This window comes from Cucurbitaria berberidis, assembly GCF_010015615.1.
Source record: "Cucurbitaria berberidis CBS 394.84 unplaced genomic scaffold K460scaffold_3, whole genome shotgun sequence".
Taxonomy (NCBI): domain Eukaryota; kingdom Fungi; phylum Ascomycota; class Dothideomycetes; order Pleosporales; family Cucurbitariaceae; genus Cucurbitaria; species Cucurbitaria berberidis.
This window is the reverse complement of record NW_024468937.1, coordinates 4,054,129-4,077,733: the sequence shown is the minus strand read 5'-3', so window position 1 is coordinate 4,077,733 and position 23,605 is coordinate 4,054,129. Positions and strand designations below refer to the sequence as shown.

The following is a 23,605-nucleotide window of genomic DNA, read 5'->3' as shown; positions in this document are numbered from 1 at the left end:
GTATGCGCCCAGAAATTGCGTATGTGATAAAGCGTAGATTCCGTTGCCCCACTGGGGCTCAGTGTTAGATTTGGCTAGTTACCGTAGTGAACGCCATGACTGCATTAGCGTTGACGGGAATTTGAACCGACCGTATAGTCAAATTTCCCTATCTTGTGGCGTCAATGTTACAATGTGCAGGGTTCATCCTGTTTGTCGTCCGTCGTGACGTGCTCGATGAACACGTGGTGTCTTTGATCTTTTTAAAAGTGCCCGTGGAAAGTATTGTGGGAGCATAGACCACAAATCTCTCTCGTCATATTGGTGGTAGTTTATGAGGCTAGTATTATTACAGGATGGGTACTATATCTGAGAGATGGCGGAACTGCTGCAAGGGGCTTCTCAGGGGTTGCATCTCCGGCTTGTTCCTGCAGTTTGTTTACCAAGGGATCATCCGCGTTGGGGCCAAGCTTTCGGGCGCTGCCGTCTGCTAACCATGTGGGCTTCCCGAGAACGCATGTCGTGTCTACCTCCTGCGTTTCACACTTCAGGCAGTAGACTTCATGGATGAATCTCGGCAGGATTGCACTATCCAATAACTTTGTGCTGCGAAAGCTTGTGACATCCATGGCTTCACGAGAAACAGGATTAAGCGATGCGTCGATCCGTTATAACCTACCGTGAACAGGCTCGTCACATCATAGCGCCTGTATTTTGTTGAAAGCCAAGAGACGTTATGCAACCTGCCAGCTTGAGACAGCAGGTGGCGATACATGGAGAAATTGAAAAATTCGCTGTGCATCAAATGCATGCATGCGGGCAAGAGAAAGCAGCACCATGTCCTGGGATGCATCTTGTAACCAGATTCTGACCATCCCGATGTCCTAGTGATATGTACCCCTGCAGAAACTTGCATGTCTACGACATTCAAAATACAGGTTTGTGCGCATTAACATTTACAATTGCTTCTTCTACTATTTCATGTGACATTTAAGTTGACATGCAATCAGATACCGTTCTACCCTATCCTGATGTTGGCCTAATCGCAACGATCGGACGTATGCCTGACTCCCAGAGAATCCACAGTGCACCCTTGGTGATACGTTACTTCCTCGCAGTCGGGTTCCAGGAGCTATACCTGACAAGCTGCCGTGCATGTCCGTACAACCCAATAGTCGCATTGACCATAAGGTAGAAGGGGTAAAGAACCGAGAAGAGAATAATCATCCTCCTCGAGACGAACTCGGATTTGACCTGGTTTGTGATCCAAAGTGTGGCAATTAGACAAGTGATGCTGTTAAAAACTCTGTTAGCGAGATGCGTGCAGGCTGAAACGTGGTGTTGTGGTACGAACCTGATGATAAAAAGCCACTGTGACACGGGGTACTGGAAATAGACTAGCCCCCACAGTTCCTCGCCCGACGACGGGAATTTGACGATAAGAAACGATAATACCAGACACGCGTACTGCGTCACTAGGTAATAGGACGATTCGCGGATGAGTAGAAGCGAGAGTACACCGAACCGAGCCGTGAAGTTGCGCTTCGAGTGCGCCTCATGTAACGGGTCCTGGACGCCATTGTAGACCATCTTGAGGTGTCGCATGCTTGCCTGTGCCCAGCCCTGAGCCCATCGAAGGCGCTGCTTCCAGAATGCACTGAAGGTTGTAGGTGCGAGTTCGTAGGAGGTGACGTTGAGATCATGAACCGTCTTGCAGCCGCGTGAGAAGGCGCGCAATGCAGAATCAATGTCTTCGGTCAACATGGAACCGTCCATCCTCAGTTCGCGAAGCACTGAAGTTCGCCAATAGCCATTGGAACCGCAAAAGAGTCCAAACCCCCACATCGTAGAGCGTCCAGGATGTGAAACTGCATATATCTTGTCGAACTCAACTGCGATCATGCTGGTGAGGAAGGTGTCGGTGGAATTGAACACGATGCACCGTCCCTGAACGATGTCGACCTCTGGATCAGCCATGAACCGTTCGGCTGCCCATCTCGGGCTATTAGGGTGCGGGTAGTGGTCACAATCGTAGATGGCTATGAGATCTGACCCAGTGTCCAAAGTGAAGAAGTAGTTGAGATTGTCCGCTTTGGAGGTCGAGTTAGGAACCTTGATAATCCTAGCATGGGGGTATCGCAGAGGCAGTTGGTGTAGGTCGGTCTCCAATGGTTCAATTGATTTTGGTGTGTTATAAACGATGTTGATGCGAATCCGTTCCTTGGGATAGTCGAGTTGCTCGAGAGCGTATATGGCGCGGTCCATGATAATATCTTGCTCATTCGGAAGGTATGCCACAATGATGAGATCCAGAATCGGGAGATTGCTATTCGCTGTCGGAAAGAGCCATTCTTTGTCTTGAGCCTGCGTGACAATCTTCCTCGCCTCTCGACAGGGAGTGATGCTGAAAAACGCCTCCAAGACAGTTGTTCCGGCAATGTAGAAGTTTGTGCACATATAAATGAACCAGAAGATTGCGATCAAGCCCTCGCTGCAGTACATGTAGAGACATGTTGAGAAGACGTAGTATGAAGCGACAAGACCAAACGGTGTCCAATCCGAAATAAATGCCGACACGCTCTCTACAACGTTGGAGGCTGTCCAATTATCCTTGATGGGTACTTTTTCATCGAGTTCAATAGAGTTCGTCTCTCCAATTTCGATGATGTAGTCCTTCGAATCCGACATAGTGTAGTAAGCGAGTTGATAGAACAGGGGTGCTTTGATTTTGATGGCACGTTAACGAGCGGATAGGCGGGGAAAATGAGTGACCACCACAGCTGAGCTTAAACGAGTGAATGTAAAGTCAAGAAGAAAAATGAGACCAGCCCTTCGTTCGGCGCAACACGCGGAGAGCGATTAATGAGGAGCGTAGCGGACAATGAGAGACTGAAGAGATATACTCATGAAGGGAATATGCTGTACAATCACAACATTTCAAGATAAACCATTGGACCAACCACAAACTAGTTTTTCGTACTGCGTGCAGGACCAGCAATAGTAAGGCGTGTTTCCGGACCATGAGGACGAGATCGTAGTGGGTCTGCCCTGAAACCTCATCATGTCTATCCTTGTACATTCTTGCATGCACGAGAATGTTTAAAGCGCCGAATAGATAGCCTTGAAACGCCGTCAGTCCGTTCAACAAGATGATCTATCGCAATCTGTGATTGTCGTCAACGAGAACACTTGTCGATTATGAAACCAGGTTCTGGAGGGGATGCCGGGAAGAACACTAGTTGACAGATCATTCGCTATCTTCCTCTCTTTGGCCTGGTCTTCAGTAGAACTAGTGTAACGGAAGCCGTGCCCGCTGAGAAAAAAGCACTCTTTCTCAACCTTAAGCGGCACCATGTCTCCACATCAGCAACGCAAATGTGCAGACAGCTGGACCGTGGAAGGGGCCAGTGTAACGAACTTCATAGCACTATCAGGCGGTGCCGAGATGAAGAGATGAAGGCTGGAATCATTCATCTCCAATCACGTAGATGAGGACTAGGATGCAGTAGTGGGCTGAGCAGATGCGGGATGGGAAGAAAGGTGGGCCCGTGCTAGCCGTTTTCGCTTCCGGCTCCCGTCAACGAGAGCACAACGTCTCGACATGCTTCTGTCGCCTCACACAACGGCAACCTGCCCACAGGTTACAACGCATGCCGTTACCTTCAAAAAGAAATAGATTTGCCAAGGATTTTTACTAGGGTTTCGGCCCTTTATCCCAAGTCACTGTACAGCATGTGGCTGAGTATGGCTCCGAGTATGACCTCAAGAACCAGGTAACAGGCCTTGTAAATGATAGGGGTATTCTCGAGGCTGAAGCTTCCAACCCCTCGTCATGACGATCCAAACAACAGAGCGGCTCCACTCACGCCAGGAAGATTCACAACGCCCCCACGGTCACAGTGGTCCTCAATTCTCCGGGGGAATCTGTCATTTTCTGTGAACAGTCGCCTGTAGCTGGGAAACTAACCGTTCTGAGACTGAGACGTCCTCATTCTTTCGCACTTTCCATTCCCTCGCTCGTTCATCATCATGTTATCCTTCACTCCCTCCCTTTCCGCCCTTTGGTGGGCGCTGACTACGTCCGCGCAAGTTTTGAGTGAGAAGAAGAATTGTACCTGCGGATTTTACAATGGACAGACCAACGATTTTTTCACCGATTCCATCATTGTCTACTTCAACGAAACGAGTAGCTTACCAAAAGACTTCATCGCTGAAGACTACGCCCAAAAGTACGAGAAGGATTGGAACGCCATATACCGGCAAGGTGCAGACTCTTCAAACATCCGGCTTAACAACTCTGAGTCCCTTCAACTCTTTGTGCAACCCCCTAACAACGAACATCTGGTGAAAGGCGGTGGTATTCGAACGACAAGACGCGATATCCAGCATGGTTCTTTCCGCACCCTCATCAAGTCACCCGGACAGACGACGAGCGGCTCTTCCATGTCCATGATGTGGAAGTACAACGAGACGGAAGTCGCAGAGCTCTCTGTAATGAACAGAAACAATCATTCGGATGCTTGGGTGGGCACCTTTGTCAACAATGAGTTCACGACGCGCGATCTGGGAGTCAACTTTACTCAACTCCTCGAACAACCAGCGGCGAATCGTAATTATACCACACTGGGTGGAGGACTCGGCAACGGCAGCGTCAGCCCATGGGATTATATTGAATATCGGATCGACTGGACCCCGGACTATATCAACTTTTACATTGGTGGTAATCTGACTAGACAAGTGTTGCATGTAAAGAACAAAGGCATGCCGTCGGTGCCGTCTGCTCTTTTCTTCAAGCACTGGTCTACGGGCAACAGCTTCTCGATGGAGGGACCACCAGATCGAGAGTCGGTTGCTAATATTGGCTGGATCCGTATGTTCTTCAACTCCGTTTCGACGAGTGAGCCTGTCCGTGAGGATTTCGCTGCTCGCTGTGGGTTTAGCGATGCCTGTTCAATGGATGACGTTACACTGCGAGGGTCGACTCCATTCACTGAAGAGGCAACGAAAAAGTGGAAACAGGACCCCTACAAGAGCATCAAGCGGATGCCGGCGTTATGGATCTCGGTCGCTTGTATAGCGTTTTCGACACTCTTACTCACCCATACGTTCATTCGCCGCGTGACACAATCAAAATCCAATGGCCATGGTTCGCCTACGAAATCCTCTGCCGTCGATGAGGTGGATAGGAATGCTCTTGCCGTGAGAGAGCACGAGGCGAATAATCATTCTGGCTCTCTCCAAAACTCTTCCCTGGCAAGCCGACCTCCATCATCCAAGTACGAGTTCACAGACGATCTTGCTATAGAAAAGCTTGGCCCCAGTCAATGCTCCTCAGTCCTAGGAGGCTCGACTCCCAAAACCGGACCATCGCCACATAACTCTGTACGTTTTGACAGTCGTGGGACAACGCCTCATATCTTGTCGCCCCGCACTAGTAACTTGAACACTACGAAAGAAGATTTAGCTGCGTTCAAATTCCCCGGTAAAGATTCAGAGTCGACGCTTATCTCGCCACAAACTCCCCACACCTCAAACGACAAGATCCAAATGGAGACCGTCACCGAGTCTGCGCTACCAGCACCTCGCATGAGATCTCAGCCGCCCCCGCCACGACAACGCATCGACCATCTTGCCGGGCTGACGGCATTATGCTCCGTTCTCGTAACAGTCATGCACTTTGGCCTCACCTTCGTGCCCGCCATGGTCATCCCTGGCGCACCTCAACACAACAGATCGGAGTACTGGGCACAAAAGATCATTGCGCCCTTTCTGCTGAACCAAATGTGGCTCGGTGTCTTCTTTACAACTTCCGTGCGCTTTCTCACTGCACCATACCTACGCAAAGGCAAGGTGGAGGACATCGCCCGGGCGGCCGTGCGGCGGACACCGAGGCTCATGATACCAGTTGCCAGCATAGCGTTGTTGGAGTATTTCCTCATTGACGTGGGCACTACGACATATCTGCGGTATATACCCAGCTTGACATGGTCGACGTGGCCGTACGTGACGCGTTACGCAAACCCAGGGCAATACGTATCTGAAGTGCTCGAATTGATCTTTTTGATCCCGAATGCGGTGCCGAATATTACACTGCATTACTGCACGGGTGTGCTATGGACTATTGCCGTGCAGCTGCAAGGCACCTGGCTAGTCCTACTCGGTGCCATGGTCGTGTACGAGATCAAGAGTCCGTGGAAAAGAATGGGCTTTTACTTCTTCTGCTTCGTCAATCACTGGTATGCGCAGAGTTGGGGTTCGTATCTGTGGCTCGGCTTGCTCCTCACTGATCTCGATGTTACGTTCAAGTGGAAGACGTACCTGTCCACTCGGCCAGCGGCGTACTATCCGCTCATGGTCTTCTGTTGGATCTGTGTCGGTGCTGGCTTCGCTGCTAATTTGATTCCGAACTGGGTGCCGGGAAATTTCAACTTTGCTATTTCAGAGCGCAATATCCATCCGGATGTTGCTACTGGCGAAGCGCTTCTCAATACTGACCGCGCGGGGTATGTACAAACACAGTGTCCAGGCTGAATATAAGACAAGTACTGACACTTCGTTCTTCCCCTAGATACCCAGCGTACTACACGCCCCGCCTCAACGGCCTTCTCTTCGCAGGCGGCATGCAAGCCATTGTAGAACTATCCTCGACCGTACAATGGCTCCTCTCCACACGCCCCTTCCTCCTCCTCTTCCCCCACATTTTCACCATCTACCTCCTGCACGGCCTTGTATTTTGGACCTGGGGAAGCTGGCTGCTCGTCTTCCTTGCAGCACGGGACTTCAGCTACGGCATCAACGTCGCGATTGTGGGCGTGACGTCGTATGTTTTGCTATTCCTCAGCTTGCCGATTGTTACGCCTGTGCTGGAGGCGCTGGGCAAAGATGTCACGGCGTTGGTGTGGATGACTGCACAGGAAAAGAGTCCGCCAAGGCGTAGGACGCTGTTTCCGTTTCCTGCGGATGTTTTCACTGGACGGCCGGTCAATTTGAAGGACGGCGCGCAGGTGGATGTCGAGGGCGGGGCTGGAGATCGTAGTTCTGCGCCGACGACGCTGCAGAGTGGTGATGCTAGCTCCAAGGACAAATCGGGTGCCAAGGTGGAATCACATGAGTTGTAGAATCGTGGGTGGCGGCGCAGGAGGTGCGTCAGCCGAGTTCTCAAACGCGAGGCCATCGTCTTCCTCGTCTTCCTCCTCCTCCACCTCCTCCTGCTTGCTTATCCGCTTGTCCATAGGCGCATATTCAGCTTTACGTTGATCCCACATATTAGATATATACGAGTGTGCAATGGCTGCGTTGGTTATATTCTGTACATCATATTATATTCGGGGACAAGTGCTTTGAGAGTTCAAGGAGGAAGTTTATTTCATGTTTGCGTAGAGTTTATGAGAAAACATGGTGCACCATTCCATGCACACTCCCCCGCCTTCTTGACTCACTAGAACAATTTGTCACTCCCACACATCTACTTCTTCTCGCTGCCCCCCAAGCTTGAAGTCCTAATATACGGCTCCAACGGGAAAACCTGATTCTCCGCACTCACCCCAGCATACACCTTATCCCACCGCTCCTGTAGTATCTCCGGGGTCTTCCACGCGTTCTCTGGATCCCTGAGCCACAGTCTAACGAGATGTCTCTGTTTCTCAGCTGTATTGGTGAAGCCATCGCGTGCGTGAAACACGGAAAGGTTATTGACAAACTGTACGTCGCCCTGCTTGAACTCCAGCCCCAGTGCGTATTTTTCCGCGAGGAAATGTAGCGTGTCGAGGGCTTCAGCTTGCGCTTCGGTTATGGGCGGGATATTTGCTGAGCGCGGGAGGCCTTGGAAGCCAGTGAAAGTTCGGCGGGCGTACTGGATGATCAGGCGCTCCGGTTCTGTGTAGAACTGAAGAAAGGTAATTGTATTAATAATATTCTTTGTGTAGGGGAAGCTATATTTATATATAAAAAAGAGTAAAACTAAAGTAGGCTAGTCTATATATAGGCTAGCGTATTAGGCATATAATAAATTATATATTAAGAATTTAAACTAACAGCCCCCCTAAATTCTAATATAAAATAAAATAAAAAAGAATAATAGCATTATAGTATTATACTATAATAAGAGTATTTTATATTAAAATTATAGTTTATACGCTGTTTGCTATAGTAAAGTTATACAAAATTATAATTATACGCCTTTTTTTTATAATTGCAATAGTTATAAATTTTAATATAATTAAATTATACATTTGTACAATCTTTTATAATGCTATAAATAATATAAAGTTATTTAAGCTTTAGAATTTAAATGCGCTTAGTATTTACTTTAATTTATTTTTACTATAATATATAAATAAAAAAATATTGCTCTGCTTTGTAGAGCTAGTAGTTATAAATAATAATATTATTTATATTTATATTTAGTAGGTTAGAAATAGTATTTATAGCAAGTGCCTAGCTAATAAAACTAATATTTTAGTAAACTATTTTAAATTTAATAGGGTCTAGAGCTTTTGTAAGTATATTAATAAAATTTTTTTTACTACTAATTTATTTAACTATAATAAAGCTTTTATAAACATAGTTATAGAAAAAATAATAATAAATATTAATATGCTTAGTTTGTTAGTAAAATTCTAAATTTTTAGCTAGCTTAATAACTAACTAATTATTAATATATATAAGTATAGTATTAAAGTAAATATTAATGCATAAGTTATTAATAAATAACTTAATTTATATAATTTTTTTTATAGCTTTGCTAAAAACTATATATTCTGCTTTATATATAAACTAGGCTACAACTTTCTATATAGCAGATAACTATAAAATAGGCCTTTTAGTAAAAATAAATATATAGCTAGTAGTAGAGCGTTAAAAGTTTAGACATTTAGCTTAGTTAGTATTAATATAGCTTAAGAGCTAAAGTTTTTACTTTTTATATATAATACTAATTTTGTAAGTACTATTTATATAAGCATATACTCTAATTATTGCATTTATATAATACTATATTAAATTACTATTAAAGTATTTATAGAGCAAAGCAGCGTAGGCTAGGTTAATATATATTATAACTAGTAAGTAGTTAAAAAAATTAAACTTTTAAAAATATTTTTTTTTAAAAGTAAAAATAATAATATTATTATTATTTTACTTTAACTTAACACAATAATTACATAAAATTTTAGTAATAGCTATATTGCTAAAGTTATAGTAATTAAAAAATTGCTAAATATATTTAGCTTAGTAAATTTTTATTATATCTGTGCTTTATTTAATGTGTATTTTTAAATACAGAGTATTAGAATTTTCTAATATAATAGTAAAAGTATTAGAAAGTTTATTTTTAAATATATTAATGCTATTTTAGTATAAAGCATAAATGCAAATATTATTAATATAAACTAAAATAATTAGCTTTTGCGTAATATATATATAAATGCAGCTATTATAAAGTAAAATATAAAAGCTTATTTATATAAATTTTATAGTAAGTATTTTGTACTATACGCAAGGCGCCTATACAAGCCTATAAAAAAACTTAAGTAGTAGCTATATATAGCTAGGAGGTAGCGTAACTAGAAGTAGCAGTATATAATAAACTATTTTTTAAAGTATAGTATTAAAAAAAGCAATAATAATATTAATTTATATACTTATTTATTTAAATAGTATATAAATAGCAAGTAGCGTGCGTATTAATATAAAGCAAGCTATAAAAAAAAAATTTTTAATATAATTAATACTAAAGTACTATTAAAAACTACAAGCAATAAAGCAAGTTTTAAACTTAATAATTTTGCTAATTAGTATAAGCTTAATTTTATAAATTATTTTAGTAAAAATAGTTTTTTTACTTTTAAATAATAAAACTGTTTTATAAACGCTTTTTTTAAAAAGCAAATTAAGCTTTTTTATTATTATATCGCGCTATACTTTTACTTTAAATATAATTATAGCTTTTTTGTAGTTATATAGCATGCAAATAAAAAATGCTATAATAGCAGTAAAAGCAAGCTAATTATATATATTTTAAAAATTTTTATTAAGTAATATATTATTTTTTATAATAAATAAGTTTGCAAGATTACTATTAAAGTAGTTATTAATAGTAATAGTTATATCTAAAACTTGCCTAAAGTTGTATGCAAAAAAAGCAAACTAATTAATTTAAAAAAATTTTTTATTAAAAATATTTTTATTAAATATATTATTATTATTACTGTTACAAAGTCCTATAAGACGACTATTTTTTATAAGTACTTAAAATATAAATTTATGTTTTTTATATTTTAAATTATAAGTAATAATAAGTATTGTATAACTATAGTTATTAGGCTTTTTATAAACTATATATACAGCTTTTTTTTTAGCAATAAAAATATTATCTTTTATTTTTATTATATATGTCTGTTAGCGTTTATACAAATGTAAATATTTTATTATTATATATTATAAGTATAGGTAACTTTTTGCGCAGCTTTATTTAGTGTATTTATAAACTATATAAATACTAAATTTAAAGTAATTAAGTTTTCTATTAAAGTAGTAGGCTATTTATATAGTATTATTATTACTATAGCATTTATATAGAACGCTACTATTTATGCAATATAAGTAAAAAATAGCTTAGTTATACTTAAAGTTTATTCTAATATAGTAGTTGCAGAAATTATTATTTTTATTAGCAAAAGCTGTATATGTATTACTATTTATAATATATATATTATATAAATATTAACTATTATATTATAATAGCCTAAGTATCTAGTAAAAGTTGCAGGATTATTTTTTATAATTTTAATATATAGCGCATTATTACTTTTTAAGTAGTATTTGCTATATATGTGTTTGCACTAGTATATAGTTTAAATATTTATTAATTGCAGTATAATAATTATATAAAAATTTTGTGCATGTAAAAGCCTTTGCAGTTTTTTTATATTATTTATAGTAATTTTAAATATACTGCTATTTTTCTATTATAAATAGAATGCACTTAGTATTTTTTTTAGTATACTAATTATATTTTATATTATTGCTTAAGGTTAAGCATTTCTTTTATTATATAAAATAGTAAGTGCAGATATTATTAATAGGCTTAGTAATTTTAAGTAGCTTAAATAAGTTAAATTTTCTATTATTGCTACTACTTACTAAGCTATAACTATTTTTATTTAAGAATTATTGTAGTTTTAGAAATATTTTTTAAAATATAAAATTAATAAGTAGTTTATAACTAGCTATAGCAGTATTACTATTACTAAGCTAAAGTTATAAATTAAAAATAATATTTTTAAGCAAAGTATTATTGCTATTATTAAAAAAGCTAGATAAGCTATTTTTATTACTTTTATTAATAAAATTAATAGTTGCATCTTTGTTTTAAGAAGTGCTATTATTTTTATTAGTAAAATTAATAATTATATATATTTATATAAGTGTATTTAATAACTATATAGTACTATTAAAATATTATATAATTAGTTGCAAGTTAAATATAATATTATAAAGTAGTTAGTTTATAAAGTAATTTTTAAAAGTGTGTATTTCTAAAATTTAAAAAAAATTTATTTATTTATTTAAAAAATAAAATTTTATAATTTAAGTAAATTTAAAGCATAAGTTTATACTTAGCAGCTACTTTTTTTTTACTTAAAATTAAATTGCCTATTAGTAATTAGGCGTATAAAAGTAAGGTAAAATAATAGCAAAAATAAAAAGTAGTATATTTAAATATTATTAGTATACTATTTTTTTAAACTATATTAATAGTGCTAGTATATATATTAGTAATAGGTTTAGTTTTTTTAAAAAATAATTTTAGCATTACTAGTAGTAATAGTTAGTTTAAGCAATACGCGTAAAGTTTTATATATATATTATTTTTTATATTTATTTTGCAAAGTTTTTATTATTAAAAAATTTATTTATAAAAGTAGATAGCGCAAAAAAATAGCTATTAAAAGCAAATATAGTATTATTATTACTATTGCTGTTATTGTTGCTATCTAAGTTAAGTATTATATTTAGTACCTAAATAGGTTTTTATAGTACGCAGTTATTAATATACTAATTATAAAAATAAATATTATTTATACTAATTATATTATTAACGCAAGCTATAAAAATACACTTAACTTATTTAATATTAAAGCACTAAACTTAGTAAATATTTTTACTATTTATATATAAAAAATATGTAATATATTTTTATAAAAAATAAAGCTTTTATTAGCTAATAGCGACGCGGAGTTTAGGAAGCGTAGTAATATAAATTTATACTTTTTATGCATTATTTTTGCTAAAATTAGGCTTTTTACTATAAAAAGCTTTATAAAAAGTTTTCTTATTTAGCAGTACTTTTATAAAAGCTTAGTTTTTTTTATTAATAGCTTTTTAAATAGTATATATTTAAAAACTTTTTAGTAATATAGCACTGCGCAGTATTTTTTTAATGCAGTTAATAATAAATTTAGTTATATTAAAAAAAAGCATAAAATTTTTAATTATAGCTAAAAAGTATTCGCGTATAGTTTAATAAAAGTATTTAATTATATTAATTATATAGTAAGTATATAAAATACTAAATTTAATAGTAATACCTTTACTATTGCAAAAAGCCTAAATAAAGTATTATAAAAACTTATTATTACATTATATGCAAATAATAAGTTTGCTATATTTTATAAATATATATATAATAAGCATAGTAAAAAACTTTGCAATTTTATTTTTAGTAATAAATAAAATAACCTAAGTAAATTAAGTGGCGTTATTAATAAAAAATGTTATAGACTAGCCTTAGGATTGTTCTATTCTAAGCGTAAATAATAGTATTATATACTTTAAAAAAGTACAGAAATTTCTAGCTACTTATATAAAAATTTATTGCTAAAGTTTACTAAAGTTTTTAGTCCGCGAATACTAGAGCTTAAACTAAAGCCTAAGCTATAATATACTTTTTTATTTTTAAAAAAAGTTTTCTTTTTTTTTTAGGCCTTAGGCCAGTTGCAATATTATTAAATTTTTATAGTACTTTTAGTATAGTTCTTTTTTAAAGAAATTTTAAGTAGTTTTAAGAATTATTAGTTTTTGCGCACTTATAATAGTAGCTTATACTAAATTTAAATAAATTTTTTAAGCAAAAACTTATAACTTTTTTTTTTTAATTATTTTTTTTTAAAACTATTTTTATACGCTTTTTTTTTACTTTTTTTTATACTTTTATTTTATAAGCTTCCTTTTCTATATTAGCTTTATAGTACTGCTTATTTTTTTACTATAGCAATTTGCAACCTTGTTTCTAGCTTTTAATTTTCTACTTTAAGCAGTAGTAGTAGCCTACTTAGTAGTAATTATAGTAGTTTTAGCAGCTATTACTAAAATATATGCTATTTTTTTATATAGCGCTATAGTAAAGCTAATTTTTTTTTAATTAAGTACTTTAGCTAAGCTAGTATGCAAATCTAGGCAGTATATTACTAAAAGCAATTTTAATAATAAAAAACTTAAAGCAATATTTACTTAAAGCTAAATATATACTAAGTATATTAGTATTATAAAAAAATTTAATTATATTAAATACTAAAATAAGCTTAATTAGTTATGCTTTGCTTGCTACTAAAGTAAAAAAATATATAAATATAAAAATACTTTTTTTGCTATATATTTTAATTTTCGCTAGGCCTTCTAAGCTTAGTAAAACTACTATAATAAGTCTAATTTTAATAATAATTCGCATATTATTATTTAAAGCACTTATAGCACTAATTTAATACATTATATAGCTAGTATGCACTACTAGTTTAATCTATAATTTTATATACTGCGCTATTATTATAAGGATGTCTGCAACACTGTTATTTATAATATTATTACTTTATTTCTGTTTTAGACTGCCTATAGCTTTAAATAGGCTATAAGTAATTCCCCCTGCACTACTATAAAAGAAGCTTTAGCTATTATTTTTTATACTTTATTTTATAATTATACTAGTTAAGGACTTAATGCGTATATAAATAGTATAATAAATATTATAAATTAGGCTATTAATTTAATTTATACTTATATTAGGGGCTAAAATGCTTATTTTAACGCCTTTTAGGCTTTTATAAATATATTACTTACTAGTATTAATATAAGTATTTTTCTTCTTTCTTAAAATTTTTTTTTATTATATTTAAGCTAGTTTGTCTGCTTTTATGCGTCTTTTTTAGTAAATTAGGTTTTATAAATTAGCTTTAAAATAGTCTTTTTAGCGCAATAATGCAAAAGCGCTTTAACGCGTTTTTTTTATTAGTTTTATTAATAGTAGTAATAAGCTAATTTTTTTTTAAGTCTACTAAGAGCTTCCTAAGCTTTTTTATAGCTATTATAACTAGTCGCCTGTTACTTATAATTAGCATTCTTCCCCTACTCTTTTTTAGCGCTAGTATAAGTATTCTTTTTTTAAAAAATTTTTTTTTTTTTTAATATAAAATAAGTTAATAAGTTTGCTTTAAATTTAGCTTTTGCTTTAAGTTTAGCCTTTACTCTAAGTTTAGCTTTTATTTTAAATTTAGCTTCTGCCCTAGGCTTAGCTTCTACCCTAGCCTTTTTTAGTTAATTCCTATTAGCGGCGCTGTTTTTAGGCTAGTTTAAACTTTTTTTTTTTTATTTGCCTTTTTAACTTTAAATATTTTAGTAATTTATTATTTAGCCTTCTTTGCTTTAATTTTTTCTATTTTAGTAATACTATGTCTGCTTAGCAAACTTAGGCCTTAAGCAGTACTTTTTTAAGCTGCTTTATTTTAGGCTTAAATATTTTTTTTTTTTTTTTTTAGTAAAATTGTACTATACTTACTTAGCATCCTGTAAAAACTCGCCTTTGCTATAATTATAGTAGTAGAAAGCATTAATAGTTTAGCCGTTTTTATAATAAAAAAAAATAGAATTTTTTTTTAAGTTTTGTATTTTTTCTGCCTTTTTTCTATTTAAAGCTTTTTATTATTTTAACTTAGACTAGTCTAAAGTAGCCGCGGTGTAGCTTTTAGCCCTTATATTTTTTTTATTTTTTTTTTTTAAAATTTTATTTTAACTTAAGCTAGCCTATTGGCTGCAGTAAGGCTTTCTACCCCTATATTTTTTTTTTTATTTAGGCCTAGGGCAGCCTTTGCCTTTTTTTAGCTAGAAAAATACATAATATTTTACCCTTTTTAGCATACTTTTTGTTTTTATTAGTAATATATTCTTTTTTTTTTTTTTTTATAATAGTAGTTTAATACTACTATATTTTTTACATTCTTTAGAAGTTGCTAAGTTAGGTTTAGCTAGCCTTGCTATTTAACTAAAGCTTTTTTTTTATTTCTTTTTCTAGTATTTTTAATATTAAAGATCTCTTCTATTTTTTATTTATAAAAAAAAAAGTTTTTTTTTTTAAAAATAAGCTTTAGACCTAGTTAGCTATCCTCCTTCTTCTAGCTTAGTAATAGGTTAGTTGCAGCTTATTTTACTAAATTTATATATATTATTTTATAGAAATTCTTTAGCAAGTCTAGAGTAACTATTAAAAAAGTAAATATTACTATAACTATATATTAGGCTTGCAGCTAGTTAAGCTTATTACTAAGCTAATTTATTTTTATATTCTATAAAGAAAACTAGATATAGTTTTTTATTTAAAATTACTCTACTAGCTAACGCACTTAGTTTATTACTTTTTATTAGTATTATTATACAAATAAAATAGTAGCTTGTACTAATTCTATGCCCTATTTTAAATAATTTAAGAATTATACTGTACGTTTTTTAAGTATAGTCTAGCTTTTTTTTTCTATTAGCACTTATTAGAGCAAGTCTACTGTATATTTATTAAAAAAGAAGTTTAAGCTTATTTTTATTACTATAAAATTTCTATTGTTTAAGGCTAGCTAGTAGGCTAAAAAATAATTAAACTAATTAGTTTACTTAAAGCAAATTACTACCTTTAATATTATTTGTATTTTTTAGTTTGCTTTTTCTATACTACTATTAGTCTAAAGGTAATAGGCAGTAAAAAAAAGCTGCGTTATACCTATAAGTTTATATAGCATAGTTTAGAACTTTTTTAACTAGTCTAATTTACAGTTAGTAATAATAGAAAACAGGAACTTATAGAATTTTTATTATATATTATAAAAAACTGCCGCATAATGCTTAGCAGCTATAAAAATTAGTACTTTTAACTAAATATATTTAAAAAAGTAATTTATAATAACTAATAAATAGTATAAGGCTTTTTCTTCTTTTACTAGCAAGTTTACTATAAAATCTATAAAAATTTATAACTAAAACTAGTCTGCTATTAGTAAAAATTATAATAGTCTTTACTGCTTTTTTTAAAATATATAAGCTTTATAATAGTAATAGTTCTAAATGTACTAGGCAACGTCCTTAAACATGCTATCTTAGTAATAATTACGCTATATTATTTAAAATATTATGTTTTTTTTTAAATATTTAGCTAAATTAAACTTATAAGCCTGCTAAATAATTATAGTAGTAAGTAGTTTTTATACTAATACTTATATTACTTTTTTTTACAATAAAGTGCTATGCGCGCTAACTATATAGTTTTTAATTTACTATAAAATTTTTGCTTTTAGTAAAAAGCGTTAGTTGCTTTTTTGCACTGCCTTAAGCTAGATATTATACATTTTATTTTAAATTATAGCTTTATTTTATAAGGCCTGCATATAATTATTTATAAAAATACAGCTTTTCTGCGGTTCTAGTTTAGCCTTTATATTTTTACTATTCTAAATTACTACTATACTAATAAGTATTATAACTTAAAATATTTAAAGGGACTTTATTATAATATTTTATTTTTATTAATTTAATATATCTAAGTAGGCTGCTATCTAGCTTAGGCAAAACTATAAATAAAAGTTATACTAAAACAGTATTTTTACTTATTTATATTAGCATTTGCTAAGCGTGCAAAAAGTAGTAAAGTATTTTAAATTTTTATAATTTATTAGTATTGTAAACAGGCGTTTTACGCTCTAAAATTCTACTAATTATACTTTTAAGCACTATACTATTGTAGTTAGCTTTTTATTATAAATTATATAATTTTATTACTTTAAAGTAAGGGCTGCTAAATAGTATATAATAAAGTATAAAATACTTTTTATAATTTAAAATAAGCATCTTCTTAATGCCTGTCTAAAGTAATTTGCTTCTATAATTATATTTTTTCTAAAATTTTACTAAGCTAGTACTAGCTTTGCTACAAAAATATTTTTTAGTATTTAAAAAGCTACCTGCTAAGCCTTTCCCTATAAAAATAGGGCGCCTTTTTTTATTAGAGAATATAGCAGCCCTGCTACTTAAAAAAACTAAAAAATAAAATCCTAGTAGAAGTTTATAAATTTTAAAAACTTTTATACTCTTTATACTATAGTAAGTAGCTTTTATTTTTAAATTACTTAGATTTTTTTAAAATTTAGGCAAACTGCTTTTTTTATTTTTATAATATATTTTAAATACTAAACTTTGTGCGCAGCAAAAATGTACTTTTTTAAATTTAAATTTAATTTAGTTTTTTTAAGTAGTATAAAAATTTAGTAGACTTTTTTTATATAATTTTTGCAAGTACTTTTTAAGTATATTAAAATATTATTTAGGTATACTATAGCATAATCCCCTAATATTTTTTAAAGCGCTCTATTAATATATTATTAAAAAAAAGCAAGTGCTTTAATTAGGCCTATTAAGTATACTAATTATTTATAAAAGCTAAACTAAGTTTAGAATATAATTAAGTATTTATCCTTTTTAGCTACTTGTAAATAATAAAATGCTAAATAAATATTTACTTTTATAAACTACTTAGTATTAGATAATATTTAGAAATTTTTTTTAATAAAAAGCAAAGGGTACTAATCTGCTTTTATAATTTTATTTAAGGCCTAGTAGTTTATATAAAAGCGCTACCCTCTTAAAAGCTTATATATAAAGAAAATAAGTACCTTTGCTAAAAAAAAGCTAGCCTAAATTTATTTTTTATTTATTAAATTTATAATTTGTTTCTATAATTTTAGCAAATAATCTTAAAGCATGCTATATAAAAATTTTTATAGTAAGTATAAAGCGTTGCTTTTTTTAGTTTGCTATAAGCAGATATAATAGTCTAAGCATTTTTAGTATAAAAGCAGCCTTTTTACTTTACTATTATTAAATAAATTTTAAAACTTTTTTAGCTTTTTTAGCAATTTTAATTTATTTTTTATTAACTTTTTTTTTAGCAGGGTATTATTAGGGCCCTGTCCTTAGAAAATAGTAGTTAAGTGCTAAATTATTATCTTATAAAATTTATTACTACTATTAAAATTTTTTTTTTTTTATTATAGCAGGGCCGCATATATTAAGCCTAAAACTATTTTTATTTTTAAAAGCATTTCCTAAAAATAGCTTTTTTTTATTATTATATATTTTGCGCTATGCACAACTAGCTTACTTTAGGCTATATTTAATATAGCTCCTTTTTAGCCTATCTATAATTTCCTAAAAATAAGGTTGTGCTTTAAGCTAGGAATTATATATACTATTAAACAAAACTGCTAACTATTTATATTGCAGCCTAGTATAACTAGCTAAGTTATTTTTACACCTAAAAAAGTTCCTATAGCCTAGTTTAAAAATTAAAGCAGAATATTAATAAAATTTATTTTAACTTGCTTTACTATTTTTTTGCTTATAGCACTAAAATACTTGCATTTTAAGTTAACTAAAGCATTTATAAACTTTATTTTATTAAAAAAAACTAGCACAAAAAATAAAAGTTTATTTATTTTTTACTAAATTTTTTAAATTTTTTTTATATTATTTTTTATTTTAGCTTACTTTTCTACTATAGTATCCCTGCATTGCCCCTAGTTTAATCTTTAGCTAAAAATATTTAATTTTCTTAATTTTTATTCTTAACTAGCAGTAATATTATTATTATAGCCTTAATAAATACTGCGCGTAGAAATACTATATTTGCGCAGTTTTTTGCAAAATATTTATTTTTTCTGCAGCATATATATAGTCCTGCCTTGCATTATTATTAAAAAACTTTATTTAGCACTTAATTAAATTGCTATAATTATAATTTGCTTTTTAAAGCTACTAGGCTTTTTTATTTTTATAATTTTACTATCTTTATAGTATAAACTAAAGTTATTTTAATATTTTTATCCTTATTACACTTCGCCTTTAGTATAGGCTAATAGTATAAATAGATTTTTTTTTTTATAGCTATAATTTTAATGTCTACTGCAATTAATTTATAGGCTATAACTGCTATATAGTAGTTTACTTAAGTAACTCTTTAGTATAAAGCAATAGTCTAAAGTGTGTAATTTAAATAGCGCTAAAGCTTATAAAATTTTTATTTAAAGTTTTATTTAGCCTTGCTACTTTAGGCTAAAAGCTGCTTAAAGTAGATAAAAAATTTTAAAAAAACTTTTTTATTACTTTACTAAAAATTTTCTAGTTTAGCCTGCGCCTACTCCTTTTTATAATTATCTCTATAGCAGAAGTTTAAGTATTAAAAAAAAGCAATTAAATTTTATTATTTTTTTTACTTTTTAGTCTTGTAGTAAAAGCTAACTTCTTTTTAAATATTTACTTTTAGTTAACTCTATATAAAGGCAAATATATTTTTTTTATTTTTTATAAAAGCTGTATTAGTTTTTAACTTATACTTAATTATAACTTTTTAGGCCTAAAAATATACTTTATATCTTAAAAATAGCTCCCTTATTAAAAAAAGCTTATAGTAAATAATAAAAAAGTTTAGCTAAAATATAGGCGTAATAAGTAGGGTAAGTGCGCCTAATTAAAAGTTAACTTAAAGTTCTAGCAGTGCTAAGGCAAGTGCTAGTTCTGCTTTTACAAATCCTAGCTATAATAAGCAGTTGCCTTTAAGTATTTTAGCAAAGCTTTAAAATTTATTTTGTACATTTTTATTTTATTAATATAATATTGCTATTACTACTATATTTTTTTATTATCCTTCTTTAAAAGTCTGTAAAAAAGCTTTAATTAAGCTTAAGTTATTTTTATTATTAAGCTCTATTTTATCTATTAAATATAAATAATAAGAAGAAAGTATATAAATGTTATAAACTAGCCTTAGAATTGTTCTATTTTAAGTATAAATAATAGTATTATATACTTTAAAGAAGTACAGAAATTTCTAGCTACTTATATAAAAGTTTATTGCTAAAGTTTGCTAAGGTCCTTAGTCCGCGAATGCTAAAGCTTGGGCTAAAGCCTAAGCTATAACAAAAAATAGCATATATTTTTTGCTTTTTAGGCTTAGTACAGAATATAGTCCTTATATATTTATAGTAATAAATTGCCTAAACTTTTTATAGTAATAGTAAGCTAAATTATAAAAAATTTTATAGAGTGCGTAAATAGTATAGTAAATAAAATAAATATTTTTAATTTTAGCTTTAATTTATATATTTATAATTTTAAATTTTTTACTTATTTTAAATAGTATCTGCATACTATTAAGACTTAAATAATTAAAATAATAATATTTTAACTAAACTAGGTTATTAAAGTTAATAGCAGCAGCAGTAATAAAAAGTGTAAATAAGCACTAAAACTAAAGTATATAAATATTTGCTTAGAAGTAAAGCAGAGCGTATATAAACTTTATTTTATTATTTTTTTTGTATATTTTTATAGCAGTGCCTGTAACTATAATAATAAAGTTTAATTATATAAAAAGCAATAAAAATAGTAGATTGCAGCGTACTTAAAAAGCATATTATATATTATATAATTTAAAAATAGTAAATTTGCTATATAAATTAGTAATAATAAATTTAATATTACTTATACTAATAATATTAAATTAAAATTTTTGTTTGCATTTTTTAATAGTTTTTCTATAAAGCTTAAGCTTAGAAAAAAAAGATAAATTATTAATAATATAATAAAAAGCACTACTGTTATAAATCTAATAATTAGAAAAAATTAGTAGTATTAAAACTATATATATAGTTTATATAAATAATTTATTAATTTTATTTAAATTTTATATATTCTAGCTATTGCTATTTGCGACAGCCCCTTTTATACTTGTCTTTAGCTTATATTTATAATTTTATTATATGTTAAATATAAGAGAGCGGTTAAGGGTAAAGTATATATATTTAAAATTTAAAATATAAAAAAAATTAAAATTAGAATTATTAGTTACTATTGCAATTATATGCTTAAAATAGAAATTATTAGTAATAGTAAAATTAGAATTGTAATTATTACTTATATTTTTAGTATTTTTAGTATTTTATTGCTTTTTGCAATAAGTAGCTTTAATATATTTAAATTTGCTATAGCTAGTACACTTAGAAGTATTAAGCTTGCTAATATAATAATAAGTTTTAATAGTATAACTAGTATAGCTATAGTAACTGTATATAAAGCTATTGCTTATATTATAGTTGCTATTTTTATTATTATTTTTGCTTTTTTTATTGCTATTGCTCTTGCCATTATTTTTGCTATTGCTATTAATATAAGCATTACTAGTATTATTAAACTTATTTTTAACAGTATTTTAGGCGTTTTTGTAGTTATTAGCGTACTTAATAATAAAATTTTAGTAGTTTACCTAAGTTTCTTAAGTAATAACTTTTTTTTTAGAATAAAAAAAGTCCTAAATTTTAATAAAAATATAGTACTATTATAAAGAAAGAATTTTATTAATCCTATAAATTAAAATAGTATAAGTAAAAAAGCTTTTAGCAGCATTAATATTTTTATAATAGTATTTAAACTTAGTAAAAAGCAAATAAATAGTAGAAAAATTTATAAATATAAAAGCATCTAGCTTTGCTTTAGTATAGTAAATAATAACTAAATTTAAAATTTAGTAAGTTTTAGTAATATTAGCTTAGGCTATATAAAGCTTTTTTTTTTATTTATTATTAAGTTTGTTCTAAATATAGTCTTTTATAGTATTTTTAAAAAAATAAAAAGTAGTAAGTAATTTTTTATAATATTTATTATAAAATTAAAGCTTAAGCTTATAAATTTTAAGCTTAGCCTTATACTTAAATTAAGTAGTATTATTATTATTACTAGACAAAGTAATAGTGCTAAAAGGAAAGTATTAATTTTTAAAAAGCAGTATTATAGCTTTAAATATAGTTTTTATATATAAAAGAATAAGCTTAATAAGCTTAAAGTACTAAACTATAAAGCTATTATAGTAATTAAATAAGCTTTATTAAGCAGTAACTTTCTTAAAAACGCACTTTTATTTATAAAAATTATTAAAACTAGTTAATTTAATAAAATTTTTACTAAATGCTTATTTAGTATTAACTATAAGTAAAAACATATTTAATATTATACTATACTTAATATAGTAGTATTTTAGTAAATTAAATAAACGCAGTAGTCTTTAAACAACATAGTAGTTAAACAATTTAAATAAGTTAATATAAATACTATAATTTTAAAATTAACTTTATAATTAAAAAGTAACTAATATAGTTGCGCAATAATAGCGTAAAAAAAATATAATTTATTATAGCTAAACTGCGCATAAGTGCGCAAAAAAGCTTATAACTTATAAAATTAAAAAAAAATAATTGTATTAATAATATTTTTTGTGTAAAAGAAGCTATATTTATATATAAAAAGGAGTAAAACTAGAGTAGGCTAGTCTGTACATGGGCTAGCGTGTTGGGCACATGATGAATCACGTGTTGGGAATCCAAACCAACATTCTGTGCCTGTTTGTGGTTGGTAGTGTAGGAGTGGGCGGTTGACAAATGCTTTGTCCTTGTCGCCGAAACTGGATGGGAGAAGACAGATTAGCACTTGACATTGTAGATGAAGAGAGGGTACTACGCACAGTTCAACCGGCCAATCTTCTGCCAGCGTCCGGATAAGATCGGGTCTTGTCGCTGCTAACTCGTTGTACACGCGCCAGCTACTGCTCACTTTGCTCTGGCCTCCCTCAGCAGCCTCGTTCAGGCACAGCAGCGCAATGATGTCCCCTGAATCTGTGTGGAAGACCTGCTTATCCGATGTGTACGCTGGCGCGCCAATCTTACTCGCGTCGTAAATGGCAGTGAGATCCTTGATGTGGTTCATAGCGACATCAGCAGGCTTTCCGTCGTAGAGATGGTCTTGTCGTCCACGTATAGGAGCTATGTGCGAGGCCAACCCTGCGTAGATGGCGACAATATCTTCGCGTGAGTGAGTAGATACGGGGAGGCCGCGAATGACTTGAAAGCCGAAGCCATTATGGATCTCGTTCGAGATAGCCCGGAGTTTGGAGTGCAGCTTTGGCAATGGAAATGTGTCTTGATTCAAATAGCCCAATGGCTTTCCCAAGCTCTTGAAGTGCTGCAGTGCTGCTTCTAATTCGTCTAGGTCTGATGTTGAGAGTTGATACGCCCAGTCGAAGCGCGAAGCTATGTCGGTGTTATCCCAAACAAGATTCGACTCCAGCTTCGACGGAAAACCGGGAGGTAGAGACTTGTCGAGGCTCTTGGTTGCAAGATTCTTCTTGACACGTGCGATGTATTTATCAAAATCGGGCGTGTAGCCGATGTCTGGCTGTGCGGTTACGAGCTCTGCGATAGCCATGATGAGT

The 23,605-nt window shown here is 31.1% G+C and overlaps 3 protein-coding genes across 3 annotated transcripts; 1 reads left to right on the top strand and 2 right to left on the bottom strand.

The window, feature by feature from the left end:
* Positions 1-921: 921 nt before the first annotated feature.
* On the bottom strand, positions 922-2,821 carry K460DRAFT_338830 (glycosyltransferase family 2 protein). The gene is made up of 2 exons (XM_040931064.1): positions 1,334-2,821; positions 922-1,273 (listed from the first exon to the last, which is right to left on the bottom strand). The coding sequence occupies exons 1-2, from the start codon at positions 2,665-2,667 to the stop codon at positions 1,084-1,086; spliced, it is 1,524 nt and encodes a 507-aa protein (XP_040788567.1). The 5' UTR covers positions 2,668-2,821; the 3' UTR covers positions 922-1,083.
* A 1,187-nt stretch (positions 2,822-4,008) lies between these two features.
* Positions 4,009-7,097, top strand: K460DRAFT_355737 (glycoside hydrolase family 16 protein; the record flags this gene model as incomplete). The annotated part of the gene is made up of 2 exons (XM_040931900.1): positions 4,009-6,482; positions 6,548-7,097. 2 exons carry the CDS (start codon positions 4,009-4,011, stop codon positions 7,095-7,097), a joined length of 3,024 nt encoding a protein of 1,007 aa, XP_040788566.1.
* A 347-nt stretch (positions 7,098-7,444) lies between these two features.
* On the bottom strand, positions 7,445-23,598 carry K460DRAFT_406229 (Clavaminate synthase-like protein; the record flags this gene model as incomplete). The annotated part of the gene is made up of 4 exons (XM_040936932.1): positions 7,445-7,854; positions 14,810-14,836; positions 22,728-22,798; positions 22,859-23,598. The coding sequence occupies 4 exons, from the start codon at positions 23,596-23,598 to the stop codon at positions 7,445-7,447; spliced, it is 1,248 nt and encodes a 415-aa protein (XP_040788565.1).
* Positions 23,599-23,605: the final 7 nt, after the last annotated feature.